The sequence below is a fragment of the Rattus norvegicus genome, chromosome 2 (genome assembly GCF_021556685.1).
Source record: "Rattus norvegicus strain SHRSP/BbbUtx chromosome 2, alternate assembly SHRSP_T2T, whole genome shotgun sequence".
NCBI classification, from domain to species: domain Eukaryota; kingdom Metazoa; phylum Chordata; class Mammalia; order Rodentia; family Muridae; genus Rattus; species Rattus norvegicus.
The window spans coordinates 212,543,181-212,567,820 of NC_141535.1; the positions used below are offsets into that span (position 1 = coordinate 212,543,181).

Genomic DNA, 24,640 nt, shown 5'->3' on the forward strand with positions numbered 1-24,640 from the left:
CGCGCGCCGCGCTCTAGCCAGCAGGGGGCGCCCGGCCGCGCGCTGCTCTCCCCGCGGCTCCGCCCGCGCCCCGCCGCCCGGCGCCACGCCCGCCGCAGGCCGAGGGCCAGTCACCCGCGGGCCTGCGCCCCGCCGGCCCTGCGCGCCCCGCCCCTGGCCCGCCGCGGGACGAGTTAACGGTTACGAAGCACTTTCTCGGGTGCGGTTTCTGCTTAGTCATTGTCTTCCAGGAAACAGCTCCCTCTTTTCAGCGGCGGCTGGAGTGGTGGCCTCAAAAACCGCAGCGACCGTCCGCGCCGGCGCCTCCCTCCGGGACCGCCTCTCCGTCGTCGCCCGGCCTCCTCGGGCCCGAGCGCACACCGGGCTGTGGCCGCGCGGAGTCCGCAGCCTCGCGCTCGCTTCTGGGGCCTGGGGACACCGCCGCGCCCTGCGAGGCAGCGGTCTTCCCGCCTGCCTTCCCTCCGCGGCTCCGGCGCTGCCCGGTCCCCTCGGGCGGCAGCTGCCATGGGCACCGACAGCCGCGCGGCCGGAGCACTTCTGGCGCGGGCCAGCACCCTGCACCTGCAGACCGGGAACCTGCTCAACTGGGGCCGCCTGCGGAAAAAGTGTCCGTCCACGCACAGCGAGGAGGTGAGCACGGTGGGGACAAGCAGGACCCCGGCTGTCCTTAGAGATACCGCGGTGAGCTGGGTGCCATCCCGGCTTGGCAGGTGCAACTGCGGGGCGAGGGGCGAGGGGCGAGGGGGCGCTTCCGCCGGTCTCTCAGAGTTGATCGCACAACTCTGAGATTCACGGAGGTTCGCTGCCTTGCTAGATGGAGCCACTGCAGCCCTGGGTCCTCATCTTCCTTCCCTCTCCCTTAGCCAGGTATTAGTTTAGTGCTTGGTAGGTGAACTAACAATACGCTTAACTTTGATATTATTGACATTGTTTTTCTCTTTTGTGCTGAATTGGATTCGGGACAAATACTTACTGGAAATTAAGCAAATTTTATTTGCTTCAAAACTAACCACTAAAGAGGGGCATGTAGTCCACGCCTTTTATCCCAGCCCTGGGAGGCAATGGCAGTAGGGTCTCTGTTCGAGGCCAGCCTTGTCTGTATAGTGAACTCCAGGACAACCAGAGCGACCCTGTCTCAACCCACCACCCAAACACCCCGCCCCCCATCCTAATCACTAGTTGAAAGTGACAATTAAAATGTATTATTACATTTGTGTTAATGGCCCATTCCTGAGCCAGTAGTTCTCCATAGACTGCAACTAATTGGTAATATGGATCAGGTTTACTACTTAAACAAAACAGATGTGCAATTATTATGTGTTGGGAATAAGTTGGGCATGGTGGTGGACTCCTAATACCCAGACTCAATGGGCTAAAGCAATAGATTGTAGAATTTGAGGCCAGCTTGGGTTACGATGTGAGATCCTGTCTCACATAAGGTCAATAGAAATAATTTTAAAAAGAAACATTGACACTTAGAGCTATATGACTTTGAGACTGTTTTCCTGGGAACACACTGGAACAAAAATGATCAGTTTGGGGGGAAGGTTCTTGTGCAAAGCAAAACAAAAAACCAAAAACGCCATAACCTTAACCTTGAGTAATATCCCCTCATTAAGTAGTTGAGGTAAGTAAACGATGGTGTGTGAAAATACTCCATACACCGGCGTTTTATCAACTGGATCATCAGAAAGGTAAACGAATCCTATTAAAGAATGCATTTCCTAAGTTATGTCATATTGGAACGTCAGTGTCTGTGATCAGAGACAAACTTCTGTTCTTTTGATGAGGCAGATTGTAAACAGCGCTTGGAGTCCTTCTGATTTTAAGTTGAGAGCCTGCACTGCTCAGATTTAGGCACCTAACCCCCTGGCCTCGCCTGTATTCAGGTTCCAGCTAGGTTGGTATGTTTTGTTTGAACTGCCCCTTTGCCTACTTCTCTCAAAGCTCTCTCTGCATCTTGGTGTAGTTTCTCCCAGCACTGAGTTCAGTATAAGTGGACCTTATCTCACCACAGCACACTGGAGTAGCCTGCAAAGTGTTTTTGTTTTTGTTTTTTTAAATGTTTTTATTCTTTGAGAATTTCAGTGCATCTTTCAACCATCATCATCAGAGAGGCTTTCAACTTTTTTTTTTAACCGAAAATAATGCATTTTATTCATTCAGTTCCTATGCTTCTGTTTCTGTGTGTGTATCAACATACTAGAAACAGGTTGAAATGAAAGCATATTACTAACTCTTGCATACTATGTGGGAGATGTTTTTTCTATCCTGTTACACTTTGTAAAAATTGGACTTTTAAGCTGGGTATGGTGGCCAGGCCTTTGTACCAGCACTTGGGAAGCAGAAGAAGGAGAGTTTCTGAGATTGAGGCCGGCCTGGTCGAAAGAGCAAGTTCTAGGACATAAAATAAAAACATAATTGACCTTTTAATTATACACGTGTGTGTGTGTGTGTGTGTGTGTGTGTGTGTGAGCATGCAAGATCCTCTTGGAACTGGAATTACAGGTGGTTGGGGGCTGCTGTGTGGATGCTGAGATCCAAATTTGAGTTCTCTGCCAGAGTGGTATATGCTGTTAACCACTGAGCCATCTCTTTAGCTCTTTAAAATGGATTCTTAAGTGCACTAATGTGTACAGTTTGAGAGACATTGTTCAAAGGATTACTTATGGTCCTTGGTGTTTTTCTCAGGATGCTTCATGAGAGTAGGAAGCCTAAGAAACATTGAGGCAGAGCCCCAAGTCATGTCATGCACTTTAAGGACTCCACAGCAGATTAGTTAGAATGCAGGGAGTATGTTCAGTTTGTACATGGAGACTTCTCTTCCATGTGTGAGCTCAGAGGCCAGAGGTTAATGTCTGATATTTTGCTGCTACACTCTAGCTTGGTTTTAGACAGGGTGTCTTACTGTACCCAGAGCTCAGGGATTGGCTAGACTAGCCTGTGTCCATTCCCTCAGGCCCCAGCACTACCTACTGGCACCTACCACCATGCTGGGCTTTTCTCTGGGTGCTGGGATCTGAGTTCAGGACCTCATGCTTCTGTGGCAAGTGTTTCATCCCCTGAGCCAGACCCTAAGCCTGCATAAAGAAGTTCCTAACAACCAGAGATCAAAATGGGATGTGCTATTTAAAACAGTTCAACTTCACTAAAGAGATTGAGGAAACCGGAAAACAAAACAAAAATAACCACTATTTTTTTCAAGGCCTGAGCGTTTTTCTCAGATTCTTAATTTTTGATTTTTAAAATGTATTTATTTTAATTTAATTTTATTTATTTATTTATGTTTTTAAAGATTTGTTTATTTATATTGAGTACACTATAGCTGTCTTTAGACACACCTGAAGAGGGCATCAGATCCCATTACAGATGGTTGTGAGCCACCATGAGATTGCTGGGAATTGAACTCAGGACCTCTGGAAGAGCAGTCAGTGCTCTTAACCACTGAGCCCTCTTTCTAGCCCCCAAAATTTACTTTTATTTATTTATTATTAGTTTATGTATTTTGTATATTTGTGTATGTATTATGTATTTATAAATTTATTTATTTTGATCATATTTCCCATTCTGTGATTCCTTCCAGATCCCCCTCATTGAATTTTATGTTCTTTTTCAAAAATAAAATTAAACAAAACAAAACCCCAATGCCACAAAACCTCAAAATGAACAAGCAGAAGACCAGTAAGACAAAACAACTGGACCAAGCAAAACCAAATATCTACAGAAGAACCATGGAGTTTTTACTGTGTTGCCCTGGAGAATGCTTGACAAACCCAGTGGCTCTCCACAGGGGGAACTGATTTTACCCCTTATCAGTTGGTATCAACTGCAGATTAGCACTAAGGTTGGGGAGGACACCTCTCTCTTCCTAGGAGCCCATCTGGCTAGAGCCTCTGCACACTGCCCTGTTCTGTGAGTTCACATGTGTTTCATTCAGTCCTATTGTGTGGAGATGACACTGGCTCTCTGGGGTCACTCATCCCTCTGGCTCCTACAGTCTTCCCACCTCCTATTCTGCATGGATCCCTGTGGTCTAAGGAGGGGGGTGAAGAGACATCCCATTTAGGACTGTGTGCTCCGAAGTCTTCCACTCCAAACATTGCCCCTTTAGTCTCAGAGTTAACCCTGTCCACTCTCGGAAGCAGCCACTCTGAATGGAAGTTGAACAAGGCACTGAGGGTTTTTTTGATAAGTTTTTCATTTTGCATTTTATTTTAATTTGGGTTTTTTTTTTAAAGTGGTTCTAGTTCTTTGTTAAATTCTACTCTCATATCCTGAACAGTTTTTATTATTTCATTCAACTGTATTTTCACAGTCTTCATTCATATCCTCTTGAAGGTCCTTAAACAGTTGCTATTTGAAGTCTTTGTTTTGTGCTTCAGCCGTTACTTTTCTCAGGGCCTATTGCAGTAGAGTTGCTGGCCTCCGGAGGAGCCATGTGGTCTTGGCTGTTGGAGTTGAGATGTCTGAGGTGTTGTGGTGTAGCTCTCTGCTCTTGTCCTTGGGAGCGCATGCTTTGTTCTTCGACTGATATTGATGCTCTGGGTCCTAGCCATCCGTAGTCTGGTGGTAAGGAAGTCTCTGGAAGAGTGTTTCTGTGGGCTGGTGGGTCGTGCAGCGGCTCTCAACCTTCCTAATGCTCTGACCTTTAATACAGTTCCTCATGTTGTGGTGACCTCCAATCATAAAGTGATTTTTGTTGCTACTTCATAACTGTAACTTAGTTACTGTTATGAATTGTAATGTAAATATCTTACATGTAGATGGTCTCCGGTGACCCCTGTGAAAGGATCATTCGACCCCCAGAGAGTCTCAACCCACAGATTGAGAACGCTGGAGAGGAATGGTGATGGGCAGAGAAAATGCTGAGAGGGGGAATAGAAAAAAGCTAGCTGTGTCCTGGATCCTTGCCAAGAGGAGACCCTAGGGAGCAGAGCTGGGGTGGGAGGAGGGGCTTCTAAGGTGAGAGACTAGATTGGACTTGAAGGATAGCATAAATCTCAGCCCAGTGTGGCCCCTGGGGTCCATGGTAGAAAGTATTTCTGTGGTTCCACAGCTGACACAAAGGAGATGGGCTAGAAAGGGATTCTTTTTTGTTGGGACTCAAGTAGAAGCTCTCAGCAATCTCTTGGCAGTTTATTCCTGGCATTCTTTGACCTCCTCCATTTCCCTGGTCAAAACTCTGCAGCCCCTTCTTGTTTTTCTTAGTGCATTGTTTCTTCAAAGCAGTATGTTAGTGATCGTGTTGCATCACATGGTCACATGGACTAGCAAGACGCTAAACCTTGGGTGCTTCTTCTCATCTTTGTTTAAGCGCTTTATGAAAACATCTGGTGGAAATCATCCTCTTTAGAGGAATTGAAAAGTTTGAGGCTTCTACTAGCTCTTTTGGGTCCCAACTGCTGAAGCACACTAGTATCTGGCAGTCTGGGAATACCTTTGTTGTCGTCATCGTCGTCACCATCATCATCATCACCACCTAAACAGACTTGCACATTCTCAATGCGGTGCTTGGTCTAGGTCTACAGTAAGATTACCCCTTGCAGGTACACACTGCTGTGGGACAAGACAATGTGCTTCATGAAAGACTCATTTGCCATTCCAGCACTGATTAAGACCATAGTACTCTTCCACTCCTTACTCAGATCATTGGCAGTAACTTCTGTGACTATGTATTCCCATAAAAAGTGCAAAGTTCACATTCGTTGTTGATGTCTGATCTTGATGCAGCTGACCTCCTAAGAGGAGCCACGAAAAACAAAAAAAATCACCCCAACTAAAACAAATTCACATGTTAATAGAGTTCAATTACTTGTTTTCTTTTTATTTTATAGTGTGGGTGTTTAGCTGCACATACGTGGATGCCCGGTGCCCATGGAGGCCGGAAGAGGAGGTTGTAACTCCTGTACTGGAGTTACAGGTGGTTTGAGCTGCCGTGTGGGCACTGGGAATCAAACCCTGGTCTTCTAGAAGAACAACCAGTGCTCTCAACCAACGAACCTTCCCTCCAGCTCCCTAAACATATATGTCCCAAAACACAACTGTGTATATATACTCAAAACATTTATTTGTAACTCTGTTGTGTGATTCTGGAGTTGACTTTTGTTAAGTGACAATATTGTAGTATTGCAGTGTCAGAAGTTGGATAGGAAAACGGCTTGGTGGTACTCACCTGTAATTGATGTTCTTGGGAAGTAGAAACAGGTGTCAGCCTGGGGCTAAATCAGACCCAACAACTCCTCCACCCTGAAGGACATGCATGGTGGGTGTTTGAACAATTGAACTGTGTGATAGTTTTGTTGTTTGTTTGAGACAGGGTTTCAAACAAACCCTGGTGTAGTCCTGGCTGTCCTAACTTTGTAGACAAGGCTAGCCTCAGAGATCTGTCTGCCTCTGCCTCCTGAATGCTGGAATTAAAAGTATTTGCCACCATGGCCCTGCATATGGTAATTTTTAAAAGCTATATAATTCCAGATCTAATGACTGGCTGGGTGTGGTGATATTTATCTTTAGTGGTATTATATGAGTATCATAAGAATAGAGAGAATAGAAAATGAAAAATACAAGGTATTATAGATAATATGTAATTTATAAGATTAAAAATCATTATTTTTATGGCAAAGCTAGTGAATTTCTTAAGTAATTAACTTTGGAACTTTTCTGTAATTTGTTCAGAATCCAACATTGATTAAAGAAATGGTTTCAGAAAACAGGCCACTACCTGGAAGATAAACTAACTTCTTGGATTGGGGAATTTATCAGCAGAGCCCTAATATGTAAACCAGGCATCTTACTAGGGAAAAACACCTTAGACTGTTTCCAAGATCTGAGCTAAGTACTGCTTGTAGAATTGTTAAGTTCTATTCAGCTCTGCTGCCTCAGCATTGCTAGTCTGTGAGAGGATACTGACTCACTCACTCACACAGACACAGACACACTCACATACACACACACACACACACACACACACACACACACACACACACACTCTGTAAATAGGAGCTGTGAGAATGAATATACACTGTGAACTTGGTGGCCATGATGGGGAAGGACAGAGGCCATGTGTATCAGAACCACCAGAGAGGAGCTGAGGGTGAAGGGAGAGGGATTAGGAACAAGGAGGAGAGAAACACCAGAGACAGATTTTGTTTTGAAAAACACAATAATGAAACTCAGTACTTTGTAAGCTAAAGACAAAACCAAAAACTCCAAAACATAAAAGACAATAAACAACAAAAGAACATATTGACTTGTAATTTTTGTCTGACCTGTGTTTAATTTAATTATGCTTTGCATAGCAATGCAGATCTTGTGACTTGAATCTAGCTAAGTTGTTGTGAATAGCACATAATGTACTATTGTAGACTGCAGAACTTGACATACGTGCCTTTTACCTTGAGTGGGTACCCGCTTGCCCCCTGTAACTGTCTGAACAAGAAGTGGTAAAATTCGTGTTGTCTGAGTCTTTATCATATTCTAAGCAGTCATATCGAGATAGTGAGTTGTTGTAAGATAGTGAGTCATTTGCAGCTCGGGCTTTTAGTTACTCGTTTTCTTTTGTCATTGATTGCTCACAGAATGTGAACCACCGTGCCCCTTGGCTATCTTTAAAGCAGTGATTGGTTCTTAATCACTGGTTGTGCCAGAGTTGGTTAATTAGTGATCAAAAATAAGTGTAAGGTCAGGCCACCCAGATGGCTTAAGGCAGGACAACCTAAGCCTGATTCTTGAGACCTATATGGAAGACAGATTTGATTCTTTTTTTTTTTTTTTTTTAAAGATTTATTTATTTATTTATTATATATAAGTACACTGTAGCTGTCTTCAGATACACCAGAAGAGGGCATCAGATCTCTTTACAGATGGTTGTGAGCCACCATGTGGTTGCTGGGAATTGAACTCATGACCTCTGGAAGAGCAGTCGGGTGCTCTTAACCGCTGAGCCATCTCTCCAGCCCCCGACAGATTTGATTCTTAAAAGCTGTCCTGTGACCTACCATGGCTGCCCTCCAAAAGACCCAACAAGCAGCTGAAAGAGTCAACTGCAGATATTTACACCCAACCAATGGACAGAAGCTGCTGACCCCTGTGGTTGGATTAGGGAAAAGCTGGAGGAAGCTAAGGAGGAGGTTAACCCTATAGGAGGACCAGCAGTCTCCATTAACCTGGACCTCCAAGATCTCTCAGAGACTGGATACAGCAGAGGACTCCTTGGTCTGGGTTCAGTCAGAGAAGTTGCACCTAACCCTCAAGAGACTGGAGTCCCAGGAAGCATCCTTGTGGAGACGAGGGTTGGGGGCAGGTATGGGATGTGGAGCAGTCTGAGGGTGGAGAGGAGAATAAAACCTTGAGTGTAAAAATTTAAAAAAAAAAAAGTCTGTCCTTTGACTGGCCCCATACAGTAGAAGGATATAACAGTGTTTGTGTTATTTTTCTGGTTTTTAGTTTAGTGAGAAGTTAAAGAGATGGCTCAGCAGTTCAGAGCATTTGTTGCTCTTGCAGAGGACTGGGATTGATTTCCAGCACTCACTTGGTGGTTCACAACCATTTTTAACTCCAGTTCCAGGGAATCCAGTGCCTATTCTGATCTCTGTGTGCACCAAGCACATACATGATGTACATGCATGCATTGAGGCAAAACACATAAAATCAAGTGAATAAATCTAATAAAAAGCTAAAAAAGAAAAAAAGCTTAGTGACTAATGACATGGTGTGTTGTCCCTAATAGAAGAGCAGCCCCAGGGCTGGAGAGATGGCTCAGCGGTTAAGAGCACTGACTGCTCTTCCAGAGGTCATGAGTTCAAATCCCAGCAACCACATGGTGGCTCACAACCATCTGTAAAGAGATCTGATGCCCTCTTCTGGTGTATCTGAAGACAGCTACAGTGTACTTATATATAATAAATAAATAAATCTTTAAAGAAGAGCAGCCCCAGCATGCTTGCTGTGTAGGGATGAAGAGCAGTTTATATTTTTTTGTCAGGTCTTCATTAAGTAAATATGCATCTTATATGAGACTACTGTCACTGACATTGAGATAAATACAAAGTGTATTTTACACCATGCAGTGATGTTAGAATAAAAATATTTAATAGAAACACTGAAGTTAAGGTAAGACGTCTGTGTGTTAGGAATTAACTTATGGGTGTCAGTGCTGCAAGTCGATCTGTGCTGGTGGTTCTCAGGCTATAGAATTATACAGCAGTTACTTGGATGTTAAAACAAAGTTCTGTCTGTTCTTAAGACAGTGTTTGGCAGATCTCTGATTGGACAGGAATTTGAATGCAGAGTTTTGATGCTGGGGACTGAACCAAAAGCTGGCCTCAGTGATGCAGGGCAACTGCTTTGATTCTGAGCTATATCCCAGAACCAATGGGGTTTTTTGTTTTTTTGTAATATATATATATATGTGTGTGTTTTACCTACATATATGTCACTTGTATGCCTGGTACCCATGGAGGCCAGAAGAGGGTGTTGGAGCATCTGAAACTGGAGCTTACAGTTGTGAGCTGCTTGTGGGTCCTGGGAATTGAGCCTTGGTCCTCTGAAGAATAGCCAGAGCCCTTAGCCACCGAGTCATCTCTCCAGTCCTAGGTTTGAATTTTTAATAATATAACACGGGAGAGTCTGTGTAGACATTCCTCTGACCATATTATTCTTTGTTGCTTTTTAAAAATTATTTTTTTAAATTATTTTTTTATGTACAACGTGTATATATGTTGCTGCTTGTCTTATGTGCACCACATGCATGTGGTTGCCCAGGCCAGAAGCACATACTGGTGCCCTGGCACTAGAGTTGGGGCTAGTTGTGAGCTGCCTGATGTAGGTGCTGGGAATTTAACCTGTGGGCCTTTGCAGGAGCTACAAGTGCTCTTAACTGCTGAACCTTCTCTGCAGCCCATTCCTTGTAGCACAGTGACAAAGTGATTTCTGTGAATTCTGTTCAGACTCTCGATGCGTAGATCTAAGCTCTCAGTGGTTTAGTTCAGATCTTGGGGTACTCCTGCTTCTACCTCTTAGATATCGGAATTATAACTTGGGGCCATTACAGCCTGGTCCAGGTCCTTTTATAACAATATCTTTGAAATAATTGTATATGATATATTGTATATAATTGCATATAATAATAAATTATGAATACTTTAATGTCTTAAAGTATCACTGGTACAAAATCACCATCAAAGTAATCAGACTACCACGTTCAGCCAAGAATGAGTTCAGGGTCGAGTATGGTGATGCATGCCTTAATGTAGCGTTCAGGAGGGAGAGAAGGTAGAGAGCTGTTGAATTTGAAGCCAGCCTGCTCTACATAGTGAATTCCAGGACAGGGAGGGCTATGTAGAATAAAATAAAACAAGGTTTGAATTTATACTGTAGGAAACAAAAAGTCTTAGTAAACATGGGCTTGTTTGGTTTTTCTATTACCACCTCTTTCCCCTCCTCCACTTACTAATGCATCTTTACTGAAGTACGAGGTGTGAAGGGCTGATAATGACTCTGGAAATGCTTCTCTTTGCAGCTTCGAGACTGTATCCAAAAGACCTTGAATGAATGGAGCTCCCAAATCAGCCCTGATTTGGTCAGGGTAAGTGAAATGTGAATGCAGAAATCCTGCAGGCCTAAGCAGATGTGAAGTTGATTTCCAGTTTGCTGAGTGAGGCCCAGCAGATGGTTGGCCATAGAGCTCTGCGGCTCTTTTGCTGAAATGGCGGTCAGGTCTAGTAGGGTTGAGCATAAAGCAGAATATCTAGTCTCTAGTCCGTTCCGAATCAGGTTTTCTCCTGCTTAGTTCCCACTACAGTTTTCCTGCCATCAGTGTTTTGTTCCAGTTACTGTTTGGTCTAGAATAAGCACAATTATCACCCAGTAATCCAGCTAGGAACAACTCTAAGTGTCAGTTTCTCATAAAACAGAAAGAAGTTATACTTCATGAGATGTCAGTCCATGGCTATTTTCAGGAAAGTTAACACACAGTGACTATCTGCAGCTGCTTGTCTTGTCACATACTGCTTTACAAGTGTGGGAAGAACAACCAGGCATCATGTACATGTCTAATCCTTTGGAAGCTCCAGGCAAGAGGACTGAGTTCGAAGACAGCCTGGGCTACAACAAAAGTTCCAGAGTAGCCTTGGCTACATAGTAGGACCCTGTTTCAGACAAAGAATATAGGGATTCTATTGCTATGATGAAACACTTTGACCAAAAAGCAGGTTGGGGAGAAAATATTTATTCGGCTTCCATATTGCTGTTCATCACCAATGCAAGGCAAGGCTTCCAGAACAGAGGCAGGAGCTTATGCAGACACCGTGGAGGGGTGCTGCTTGCTGGCTTGCTTCCTATAGCTTGCTCAGCCTGCTTATAGAACTCAGGACCACCAGCCCAGGTATAGCAACATCCACAATAGGCTGGGCCCTCCCTAATTGATCACCTATTGAGAAAACAATTTACAGCTGCATCTCATGGAGGCATATGCTCAGCGGAGACGCCTTTTCTGATAACTAATTTGTGTCAACTTGACACACAAAACCAGCTAGTGCAGCTGGAAATCTGCATACTGTTTGTAACCATATAGCTGCTGTAGAAATTGGTTGTCTGTTTATGTGACATAACCATCTCTTTTCTCTGCCTGACTCTGTCGACACCCTGTATTGAATTGTGCTAGCTATTGCAATGTGTGCGGGAACCTCAAGAAAGACATCGTCGCTTTGTTAATCTCAGGCAGCACGTGTCTGACTGCTAGATGCTGCTTATACTTTTATCATTGTTCTAATAGATCATTCATTGGGATGGCCCCTGCCTTTTTAAAAATTATACTCGAGAAAATAAATTTTTTAAATTAAAATATTTGCAATTCAAAACTGAACATACTGTTGTCATACAGCCCAGCAGTCTTATGCATTGGTATCTTGAGTATTTATGCATACATAAATCCTCTACCTGGATGTTTGCACCAGTCTTATTAATAATTGACAACAGTTTGAAGTAACTTAGATGTTCTTCAGTAGAGAAATGGACACGAAACCTGTGGTGCATGCAGGCAGTGAGATGTTACTGAGTCCTGAAAAGCAATGAACTACCAGGCCAGAAAATAATCGAAGGAACCTGAAATGCATGTCGCTAAATGAAAGAAGTCAATCTGGAGAGGATCGTTCTAAGTGATCATGGTGAAGCACTCTGATGGGGATGTTGATAGTGGGGGAGGCAAAGTATGTGTGGGAGCAGAGGTGGAAGAACTCTCTGTTCTTCCTGCTCAGTATTGCTGTGAACCTATAATGCTCTTTAAAAAAAAGATATATTGAGGAAAAAGCAGCTATGTTGCCTTAACAGGTTAAAACTTGATGACTTTAAAATAGCAGTGAATGATAAGATTTTCTCTTTGTTTAAATTCCTGTGGTGGTTTGAATGAGACTGACCCATGGGCTCATATGTTTTTTAGGAAGGATTTGGAGATGAGGCTTGTTGGATGATGTATGTCACTGTAGAGTGGGCTTTGAGGTTTCAGAAGCCCATGTCTAGTGTCTCTTTCTGTCAGTTTGTCATAGGACTCATGCTATGAGCCTAAAGGTTTGTGTTTGGGAGCAGAAGGCATTGTTGTAACAGAAGTAGAAACATAGACATTTGGGCAACTTCTTCATGTAACTTGATGGTGGTGGCATCAGGAGCTGCTTGGGTTCGATTGTGAATATTCCACTTACAGCTGATAGTGCATTGCTCCTGTACATGTCCTCCTTGATGATTGGTGGGCCAGATAATACTGAGTCCATGACGGGCAGCTCGGGTCTCATGGTGACTTGGTGGTCCTTCGTAAAACATTCAGTTACAGTAAGGTCCAAAGCAGGCTAAGAGCTGTCTGTCTAAGGAGAACAGTTGTCTGCAGATGATAACAGAGCCTCTCTCCAAATCCTAAGGAGCTCCCCTGCTGTTCATCTTTACGGGTGTCTTAGTCAGGGTTCCTATTCCTGCACAAACATCATGACCAAGAAGCAAGTTGGGGAGGAAAGGGTTTATTCAGTTTACTTCCACATTGCTGTTCATCACCAAAGGAAGTCAGGACTGGAACTCAAGCAGGTCAGGAAGCAGGAGCTGACACACAGGCCGTGGAAGGCTGTTACTTACTGGCTTGCTTCCCCTGGCTTGCTCAGTTTGCTCTCTTGTAGAACCCAGGACTACCACCCACAACGGGCCCTGCCTCCTTGATCACTAATTGAGAAAATGCCTTACAGCTGGATTTCATGGAGGCATTTCCTCAAGGGAGGCTTCTTTCTCTGCTTGAGTCAAGTTGACGCACAAACCAGCCAGTCGGTCCTGCCAAAGTCTGCAAATAGCATCCCTATCTGTCTGGCACGGACACCTCAATACTATTGGATCTGAGGATCACATGATCCAAGTGGTAAAGCAGCCTGCACAGCAGCCTGGACCTGCTGAAGAGCCTTCTCCTGCTCCAGGCCCTGGACACAGCTCGCAGCTTTCCTTGTCACTTAGTGTATGGACCAAAGCCGTACACCCAAAATGAGTAATGTGCTGTCCCCAGAATCCATAGACTAATGGGAGGGCCGGGTGCAGTTACCTGTGTTCACCTTAGGAATATCTCTGCACACCAGTGGCCTCCTAAAAATTTCACTGACATAGAAGGACCTTGAATTTTTGTTGGACTTATTTCCCATCCTCTAATACACATGGGTGGATGTAGAAGTTGCAAAACCCGTGCCAGCTGCATTGTGTTCCTCTCTGCCTGCTGCCTGTGGATCAGGATGTAAGGCTCTATTACTGCTCCAGTGCCATGCCTGTCCACTTCCTGCCATCAGAATCATGGCTTACCCCTAAACTGTAAGCAAGCCCCCGACTAAATGCTTTCTCTTATTAAAAAAAAAAAAAAACAAACACACATTTGCCTTGGTCATGGTTTCTCTTCACAGCAATAGAACAGTAACTAAGACAGTTGGTAATTAATATAGAAGGTTTTAAAAAGATTGTAACATGGTATTACTCAAGACAGGTGATTTTCACTGATTAATGTTAAAGTAAACCTACCTCTGTACCAGCCACTCTGACCCTCATAGAACTTTATGCTCTTCACTTGTTTACTATGTGTATTTTTTGTCATTAATACTTCTGAATAACTGGTCAAAATGAGACCTTTTTACTCCAGGTAAAGAAACATACATGCACATATTTAACCTTTCTGTCTGTACTGTGCTTGTAAAGTCTACCAGACCTCATAAAGAATCTTGTTGTTCCATGAGTTCTTTCCTTCTGAAGTGCTTAGGACAGTAAGGAACTTTACAATCAACAGTGCTGATTTTATGTTCATTGTATGTTGTGTTTCCTGCAGGAGTTTCCAGATGTTTTGGAATGTACCATGTCCCATGCAGTGGAAAAGATAAACCCTGATGAAAGAGAAGAAATGAAAGTTTCTGGTAAGCTCCGCCCTTCTCAGTACCCTCTCCTGGGCAGTGGATGGTGAAGGGGCTAGGGTGGGGGTAAATCCTTCCTTCTGACAGTGAATGACTCAGTCACTGGTGTGGAAAACAGACTCTCATGTAATGTAGCATCAGGTCTTTAGAGGGAGTTGCAGGACGTCAGCATGGTGACATGCAGTGGGGATGAGCCTCTGACTGACTGTATTCAGCAACAGAATGATTAAATTGGGGAAACAGATAAAGGGAACAGTCAGGAACTGTGTCTAAGGAAAGCAACCATCAATCTTCCCTTCCTGGCATTCTGGTATGCAGTGGCTCGGGTTGCCTGGGAGTACAGAAGGTTGTCTGGGCAATAAGCCTGATTCTTCTGTTCACTTCACATCACTGCTTATGTAGGAAAGGAAGTAAAGCCAGCCTTCCTGGGTAGCTGACAGAGTCGTCATCGTCTCAGCCTCCTCCGAGTTGTCTCCATTCCTGCACCATTAACTAGAGTTTAGTAGGAATATGATGCTCAACCCTAAGAAGCCCTTCTCTTTCAGTCTCAGGGTACCCCAGCTCTCAGAGGGAGAAAAGGCCATTTCAGATGACAGAATTTAGGGACCAGGGATTAGTGCCAGGATTTTATTTGTGGTGAGAGGAGCAGCACCAAAGCCAGGGCTTCACACATGTAAGGCAAATGCTTTGTCACCCAGGGTTGTATTTGCATCCATACATATGAGTTTGGTTCACAGCTCTGAAGGGTAACCAGGAAAAGGCTACATGAAGGTGCTGAGAGATAGGACTGCTTGCTGTCTTTTTGGTTTCTGTTTTTTAATTTAACCTTCCTCATTTGTGTAATAAGCATAGTATTACCAAGAAAACTTTAAGATAGCTACTGTGCAGAAACACATACAAGATGTTTAACACACAAAGATAAACCAAGGGGGCTGGAGAGATGACTCAGCAGTGAAGGGCACAGATTCCTTACCCAGGACTGGACTTGGGTTCCCAGCTCTCATACCAGGGAGCTCACATCCTCCTGATGCCTCTGAGGACACTGGCCCTCATGTGCACTTGCACACATGTACATAATTTAAAATTCTAAAAGATAAGCCAACCACAGCTTTAACAACTCTTATTTTAATGCTTTATACTGTGGACTTTTTTCCTTCAGTTTTCTTCTCATTACACACTTTGAAGCTTCCTTAGACTTGACTTACTGTAGAAGACATATAAAATGCTCCATTATGACGGCTGGAGATGGCTCAGTGGTTAAGAACACTGACTGCTCTTCCAAAGGTTCAGAGTTCAATTCCCAGCATCCACATGGTAGCTCACATCCATCTATAATGGGATCTTTTGTGGTGTGTCTGAAGACAGCAATAGGACAGTGTTCTCGCGTACAGAAAAAAAATAAATCTTTTTAAAAACGCTCCCTTGTACTTAGTCCTGTTTATTTACCCTGCCCTGTAATACGTGGATTTGTTTTATTCTTTATGTTGACAACTAGCATGCCATTTAGAATTTACAGTTAAAATGCATGAGTCCGGCTTAAAGTGGACCTATGCAATTACAGAAACAGGAAAAGAACCCAGTTCCTATCGTAATCCTGCACAGTGAGAGCAGACACATGAGGGGTGGAGATATGTAGTAATCGGTCTTTTTGTTCTCCAGCTAAACTGTTCATTGTAGGATCGAATTCTTCATCATCAACTAGAAATGCAGTTGACATGGGTAAGCCAAAATTTTTTTTCATAATAATGGATTTTTAATTATCTTAAATGAATTAGTTATAACCAATGTATATAAATAAGCTGATTTCAATTTTACTGTTTACATTTCTAGACTAATTTTTTAAGACTTGAATAAAGTAAGTCTTCACTTACAGTGATATTTTGATAGAATTGTAAAAGGTGTATTTAGTGTTATCTAAGGATAGAATTTCTCTTTAACCATTATTAACCCTTTAAATATTACACTATAGATGGCATACTATAATCAGAGACAGCAAAATGCAAGTACTTTGGAATTATTTTCAGCAGCTGGTTAGTTAAACATAAAGGAAGAGGGCAGGTCAGAAACCCACTCCTGCTGTAGAGAAGTAGGTGAGTGGGCACCTGAAGATGTCCTAAATGACAAACTATGCAGAAGTCTATTGTTAGGAGTGGCTGGTAACAGGCGGAATTCAGTGGGCCATGTTGAAGACGGTAATAACAGCTTTTAGTATGTAACATACACTTGGCCTTTTTATGTCTTTGGTTCAGCATGCTCAGTCCTTGGAGTTGCACAGCTGGACTCTGTCATCATGGCTTCCCCTCCGATTGAAGATGGAGTTAATCTTTCCTTGGAGCATTTGCAGCCTTACTGGGAGGAATTAGAAAACTTAGTTCAGAGCAAGAAGATTGTTGCTATAGGCACCTCGGATCTAGACAAAACACAGTTGGAGCAGCTGTACCAGTGGGCACAGGTAAAGCCATCTGGAACGTGACATTTGCTATGGCCAGGGAGAATCCTGCATCTAGTCCCTGGTCTCTGTGGGGTGACCTCAATGTGGGAGCTCTGAGACAGGCTTCATCTAAAGCATCGGGAGCTTAGCGCTTTGTTTCAAATGCTCAAGTGAGCTGAGTATTCTTCCACTTGAAAGGAATGAAGAGAACACTACATCCTCGGTTTTCAGAGCTAGTGAAGTAAAGCCATTCATTCAGTTTGCATGTGAAGGAACATTACATTTTGTGTGTTACAGCTGTAATTTCTTAAGTAAGGAAATACATGTAACATTTTCTATTATGTAGAGATGATCAGACAGACGTAGTTTATAGAACCTAATACGGGGAAGGTATTATAAAACCATTGTTCCCTGACACTTGTTCTAAGAACCTACAAAATTACAAGGGAGGTTAACAGCACCTTAGCCTTTACTCTCTGTATTCTGTCTTTATTCCTTTTATTTCATTTTCAGCTGCTTCCTCAGGCCTTTCAGAATCGGAAGACCGTAGAAAACACTGTCCTTTCTCTCACTGATGTGGTAGTAATAAGTGGCCAAGAAGCAGCTGGGACGTACTGATCCAGGAAGTAAGAACAGTTAGTCAGGAGTCTGCCTGGATGCCTGATTAGTAGCCTCAGTTTGTACCTTGACACTCAGTGTCTACCTTAAAGACACAGTCCCTGTTGCTAAACCATTATTACTCTTAGTATAGCTGCTTTAGAGGCAGATGTGCTAAACTGCTAAAGTTTCCGGTACGCTTTATTTTGAATCTTAATAGTAAGTGTAATTCTCTAATGGCTTTTCTGTCTTCCTAGAGCTTCTTTCCTTGTTATCACTAACCTGGATTAAGAAGGCATATATTAATATAGATGATCAGACAAAAGCATTTTATAAATGAAGAATTGTCAAATGTAGTTTTATATTCTAAAATTTATTGCTCTTTTCTTTAAAAAGTGGGGGTTAGGGAAATGGCTCAGTAAGGAGCTTGTGTTAGCATGAGCACCTGACTTCAGTTCCTAGCACACAGAAAGCACACATGAAAACACTTAGCCAGGCAATGCCTGCCTGTGATACCGGCACCTGGAAGGGACAGAGACAGGAGGGTCCGCAGGGATTGATGGACTCCAGCTGAGTTAGTGAGTGGGTTGAGAGACCCTGTCACAGAATATGGTAGAAAATGCATGAGGAAGACACCTGATATCAACCTCTGGCTTCTACATGACCAGTATACACACATATGTGCAGACAAAAGTACAGTTAATTGTCTTAACTACACGCGCAAAGCAATAGGCTTCAGTATAGCATTTTCGTACATTTGTCACTGTGCCATATTCTAATTGATTTTCAGCTCTCCCTGTGGGGCGTCTCCTTTCTCCTCATTGCATTCCATTCCGTTTTCATCCCCCAAGATATCTTCTCCCCATTCTAGCTTCATGACTTACTCACACACACACACACACACACTCACACTCACACTCACACTCTCACACACTCACATCACACTGAACGTCCCACATGTGTGAGAAACATGAAGCCTTGCCTTTCTGAGCCTGGCTGTTTTCAGTGCACACATTAACTTCTTGGTCTGTTTATTTTCCTGCCCATATCAGTTTCATCTCCTTTATGGAACTCAGACTCTATTATGTTGATCAGTTTCTCTTTACCTGTTTTGTTGATGGATGGACTCATAGGCTGCTTCTGTTTCTTAGCAACCGTGAATATTCGCTTGATGCTTTCTGCTTTCTATTTCTATTTCTGTGTGACCTAACTTAACACAGTTCATTTTATTTCCACTTTTAGGTAAAACCCAATAGTAATCAAGTTAATCTTGCCTCCTGCTGTGTGATGCCACCAGATTTGACTGCATTTGCTAAACAGTTTGACATACAGCTACTGACTCACAATGACCCAAAAGGTAACACTGGTATTTTCATCTCTGGGCTTTGATCGTGCGCTTTTGGAAGGCACTGTTTAGTGGGCTGGGAGTGCAGGCTGACGGGAGGGTGCTTGTCTAGCGTGCACATGTCCTGGGTTTGATCCCCAGCAGTACACACATTTTAAGAAAAAGACATCAAATGTTGAAATTAATTTTAAGTGTGTGCTGTGATCAAGGTACAGTACTATTAAATGGGAATACTATTGCTAACTTAAAACATACACGTCTGTATTTTTGTCTCTGCAGTGGTGGATTTGTAAACCAGTTGGCAGGGTCCTATGCAGGAGCAGGAGAATGAACTAAACCATTTCTTTAGATGGCACATTTTTGTTTTTTTGTTTTGTTCTGTTTTAAAGAAAGCAATGGATATAATGCTATGCTGAATATACTTAAGTATTGTTCTGTGGCCAAAGCAAAGGTTCAAAGTAATAAAAAAAAAAAAAAAAGAAAGTAGATTTCCTTTTGCCAGTGATGAGGAATACATTATGATATACCTAATATACTAATGGGGGAGTTAAATGGTGTGACTTCAAACCCTACTATAGTTACACCTTTTTGCACTTACTGATATTTTTCCATGTAATTAAGTATACTATTGTGTGAATTAGTCTGTCTGTCTGTCTCTCTCATGAGTTATGTGTGTATAAATGAACACACCCAGAAAAAAATCTTGATGAAATAAATACACAGTAGTACAAATACTGTAAATAGGGTTCGCTTTACCCTCGTGTTATCTCACGGTTGTGCACCTTCCAGGCTTCGTGACCAGAAGTTACGAGTTAAAACAGGCTGGGGTACAAGGGTGACTTTTAGAATTGGTCGTTTTTAGGATTGTGGTTCAGTTAGAGGATATGCATCCATTCAGTCTTGTTGTGTTATCTGAAATAGCTCTCTCCTCCAGCCATGCTGCACTAGAGGTCACTGCAGCCAAGAATGACTTTACTTCTGGTCCTCAGCCTCCTTCCCACGTGCTGAGGCACAGCTGTGCCATCGGAACTGTTTAATGGCTGAGGGAAACAAAACCAGGGGCACACCAGGCAGGCACGCCCTGGCCCTGGATTCAGTTTTGCTGTGTTTAAATGCATACTTACGCAGTAAGGAGCTCTTGTCCTGAAGTCTAACCTGAAGTTGGGGTTGTTGTTTTAGAACTGCTCTCTGAGGCAAGTTTCCAGGAAGCTCTTCAAGAAAGCATCCCTGACATTGAAGCCCAGGAGTGGGTGCCACTGTGGCTGTTGAGGTACTCGGTCATCGTGAAAAGCAGAGGAATCATCAAGTCAAAAGGATACATTTTGCAAGCCAAAAGAAAGGGTTCTTAACTACAGCTCAAGCTCACAACTCAGGGGCCTTGTATTTATCTGGAACATAAGATAAAAATTCATGATAAAATTGAGATGTGTAAAAAAAAATCTAGCTCTCGCCTACAAAAAGCGTCACTGAGGCGTGAATGTGGTGGTTTGGCAATGTGTTGAGTTTGAGTACCTCCCTGGCGTCTGCAGCAGCGCACTCACAGGAAGCATTGTATTCTCTTCATTAAACTCTTGGTTTCTAACTGAAATCGTCTATAAAGAAAAATACTTGCAATATATTTCCTTTATTTTTATGAGTAATAGAAATCAAGAAAATTTGTTTTAAGATATATTTTGGCTTAGGCATCAGGGTGATGTATATACATATTTTTTATTTCTAAAATTCAGTAGCTGCTTCTTACTCTATACTTCTATAACTAAGCAATTACATTACAGTTGTTAAGACATACTGGAAGAGATTTTTTTCCTGTCGTTGACAAAATAATCTATCTCAGAGTAACTATAGCAGTCTACTAGTAATGTAAATAAAATTGATTCTTTGATCCATGAATGGAAATTTAATCCGTGTGTTCTTGCTTGTAGCATAGCTATGCACTGGCCATGTGCTCTGGTCATGTTTGTTCCACCTCTTGCCTACAAAGGCAGAGTGTATCTGAGAAGGAGGCTGCTGCTTTAACATCATTGTTGGCAGTGTCTAACAGCAGCTACTGCTCTTCCCTTCAGACCTGGACCTCTCTGTGCACTCTCAGTGTTGCTGCTCGCTCAAGAAGATTCACCACGTTGATTGGATTCACACCACACGCTTAGCACTGTGGGCTCTAGAGAGACGAATTAAGAATCAGACAAGTAAAACTTTTGATGGTCTGCCTATCAGTTACTGACAAGAGGGGATACAGCCAGGAAAGGCTGAAAGGGGGAAGAATCATTTAGTTGTAATGTCACATTAAAAATCAGAAAATTGCAAAGAGGCTATGATCCATACATGTAGCACACTGAATGGTTCAAATCTATACATGTGTGTCTATAACTCAGTTTCCATTTTTCTTTAAAAGCTAACTTGTATGCCAGTATTTTTAAATCATGGACCTTTGTAAAACTAATTTTGCTCAGAAATTTCAACTTAGAGAAAAGAACTAGAGTTCTATGTTAAACCAGTACAGTAGATCTTTTTCCTAAGTGAGACTTTGTGGTTACTGATTGGATGGTATTCTCAATTAGAAGTACATGAAATCAACTGATTTGCCTACTAAAACTTACAGAATTTGACCTAAGAGCCTATAATTATATTGATTGTATATAATGCTAGATATATAGGTAACTGTTAAATTTGGCAATGTTTTCATGTAGCATATACTTTAAATATATGTTGTATTTAAAATCTGTGCAGCGAGGTGTCTAAGCTGCTCTGAAGGAGAGCTTTAATATCTCCATTGTTTTTAAAACACAGGACACACACACACACACACACACACACACACACAAACGTTTTTGAAGGGTTATTTTAAGGATGTGAGAAACAAAAACAAAGCCTCCCCTTGCTGATGCATCCAGGTGTTTGTGAACATCTTCAAATCTCAACGGGAAGGAAGCCCAGTTATGGATGCGAAGGGATCTTGCACAGAAGAAATTTTAAAGCAATTTTATTGTTGTTTTACTCCAAATCCTTACATTATTGGATAACCTTTAAAAACGAGTCTTTTCAGGGCTAAAGAGATGGCTCAGTGGTTAAGAGCGTTTGCTGCTCTTGCAGAGGGTCTGGGTTCAGATGCTAGCACCAACATAGACCCATAAACATCTGTACCTCCAGTTCTAGGGAATCCAGTGTCGTCTTTGACCTAGTGGTACCAGTCACGTACACAGTATACAGGCAAAATACACACACACACACACACACTCTTCTACATATCTATATCGTTATCTCTATCCATCCATCTATCTCTTTCAAAAATATTCCCTGAATAACTGCTTTAAAATAAAAGCTAAGTTATCAGTGCTGTATATGAAAGATATATTTGAATGCAGTGACCCAAAGCAGAAAGATTTTGTGGATAATTTCTAAGTAAACATTTAAAAAGGTTTTAAGTATCATTCCCAAAACTGAGTGGCCCCTTATTCAGCAGCATTCTGTGACTTGGGATTCATTCCTCATGTTTACCTTAAATTCTACCAAAGAAACTGTAGACATCAGGACCAAGGTCTCTTACAAGCTAGATTCACGTGCTGTAGTCTGAAGACCTTTTTTGTTTGTTTGAGACAGGGTCTTTATGTTGTCCTGGAGCTTGCTGTATAGACCAGGCTGGCCTCAAATAGAGACTTGCCTGCTTCTGCCTTTCTAGTGCTGGGATTAAAGGTGTGTGCTCTCACACCCTGCCCCTGTTGAGCATACTGACGGCAGAACTCTGATACAGCATCCATTTAAGGACGACCAGTGCGAGAACGTGAATAGAACTAGCTAATAGATGTTGAGTCCTGAAAAATGCTCATCTGGACATGTCAGTTTATGCTTTCGTTTGAAGCAATGATGGTAACATCTAGGACCTGAAGCACCACATTAAATTTGAACTATTTGAAATTAGACAGTACAATTTAGAAATAAATTATGAATTATTCCTAAAAATATACAAATGTAAAGTGAAAACTGAAGTTCTTCTGTATTGCATAGTAGTTCAGATTCTCTGTGGAAACCATAAGGCTATTTTGTCTACTTTGCATGAATACTTCAGACTTGTATTTCAGAGCCAAGCAGTAACTAAAATGTGGACCTTGCTTTTCAGAGATAAGAGTTCTTAATTATATGTCTTTAAGTGTTTCCTTCTAGGCTTCCCACCAAGTGTTTTGATCTTTGAAATGTAAGCAACTGATCACTGATGTATATTGGCTGGCAATTCATCCTTCTGCCACATGTACATATGGAGAACTGTGAAGGTTTCTAAGGAATTTAAATCACTTGTCAGCTTGTGTTCTTATTCGCAAACACACCAGCTTTGGACTCTAAACCTATTTTTCCAACACTAATTCCAGTGCTTCAAAATAACTCTCTTTTCAACATAAAATTGATGAAAGGATATGAAGGAGTTTGATTTTTCAAAAATATGTAACAGCATTTTATAGTTTTGAGGGAAGCAGAAAATGGAAATAATTATTCTTATGTGTCTATAGTAGAATACTAAAACAAAATATAAGGCATTGTTAAAGATAATTTTTATTTTGCTTATATTACTTAAAATGTGAGTTGTATGTTTTTAATTTGGGTTGTTTGAATAATGGGAACATCTAAAAGCCTCACAGTGATTCTGAACCATTTAAAATCAAACACAATGATCTGAAAATAAATGAGTTATTTGAAAAATATCTAAACCATTAGCTATTGATTCACTCAATAGTGTGCTGTATACTATGCAGAATCCTACAGACGTGAACAATCTTTAAAAGTTCACAGTATATTCACAGGGCAGGCGAGCAGGGCATGAAGAGCAGAAACTGTATTGGTTGATGGCAGAAGTGAGGAAAAGGTTGGGAATGTAGGGAAAAGGCTATGGGCAGAAGGGTAAGGACAAGACTTTCCTAAAGGAATCAACTTTTAGAATCAGGTTGGGACAAGGTGTGCTGAGCATTGTGGGTAGTGATTTTTTTTTTTCCTTTTTTTCGGAGCTGGGGACCAAACCCAGGGCCTTGTGCTTGCTAGGCAAGCGCTCTACCACTGAGCTAAATCCCCAATGGGTAGTGATTTTTCTTTTTCTGAATTGTAAATATTTTGTCAAATGATGAGACATTTATATGTAAGCATGTTGGTACAATGAAAGCATCTTCAAAGTGTTCACCTGGGGCTGGGGAGATGGCTTCATGGATACCTCCCACAAGCATGAGGATGTGTGTGTGTGTGTATCCCAGCATCCACACAAAAAGCCAGGCATGGCGGTGGAACAGTGATCCAACAGTGGGAAGCAGTCAACTCAGCAAGCTACAGGTTCTACCTCAAAAAATAAGATGGCCGCCTGTGTTAAGAGAAATGTAGCGAGTGAAGACCTCTGGTCTGTGCATGCATGTATGGGCACACAGGCACATGAACACAGTTATACATACAAAAGACTTGATGGTCTGTTGGGTAAGGTTGGAAAAGTAACATAGAAAAGACTAAAGCTTCACACACACACACAAGTTGGGATAAAGTACTTCTGTGAGCTCATCCCTTTGTTCAATCCGGATTCTTGCACTGTGCTCTTTAAATTGACCTTTCCCTTTCATATCCTTAGTAATTTTTTTCACCAACATCTTCGGAATAGTGTTATGGTTTGGATCTTTAATGTCCCACAAAGGGTCATGTATTAGAGACTTGGTCCTCAGCTGAGGGTGTTGTGGGGAGATGGTAGAAACTAGGAAGTGGGGCCTAGTGGGGGTAAGGTCATTGGAATTCTTGAAGAGGGGTGGGACCCTGGCTCCTCTTCTCTGTATTCATCTCATCTTCCCTGTGAACAACTCTGCTGTCACACACTCCACCATTTTGTCTTGCCAT

At 42.3% G+C, this 24,640-nt stretch overlaps 1 protein-coding gene across 1 annotated transcript; it reads left to right on the forward strand.

Moving 5' to 3' along the window:
* The first annotated feature begins 382 nt into the window (after positions 1-382).
* Positions 383-20,677, forward strand: Gclm (glutamate cysteine ligase, modifier subunit). The gene is given in 7 exon segments (NM_017305.2): positions 383-630; positions 10,520-10,585; positions 14,333-14,417; positions 16,074-16,133; positions 16,664-16,866; positions 18,685-18,799; positions 19,967-20,677. Coding segments are annotated over 7 exon segments (825 nt in total). The 5' UTR covers positions 383-504; the 3' UTR covers positions 20,137-20,677.
* The last annotated feature ends 3,963 nt before the right edge of the window (positions 20,678-24,640 follow it).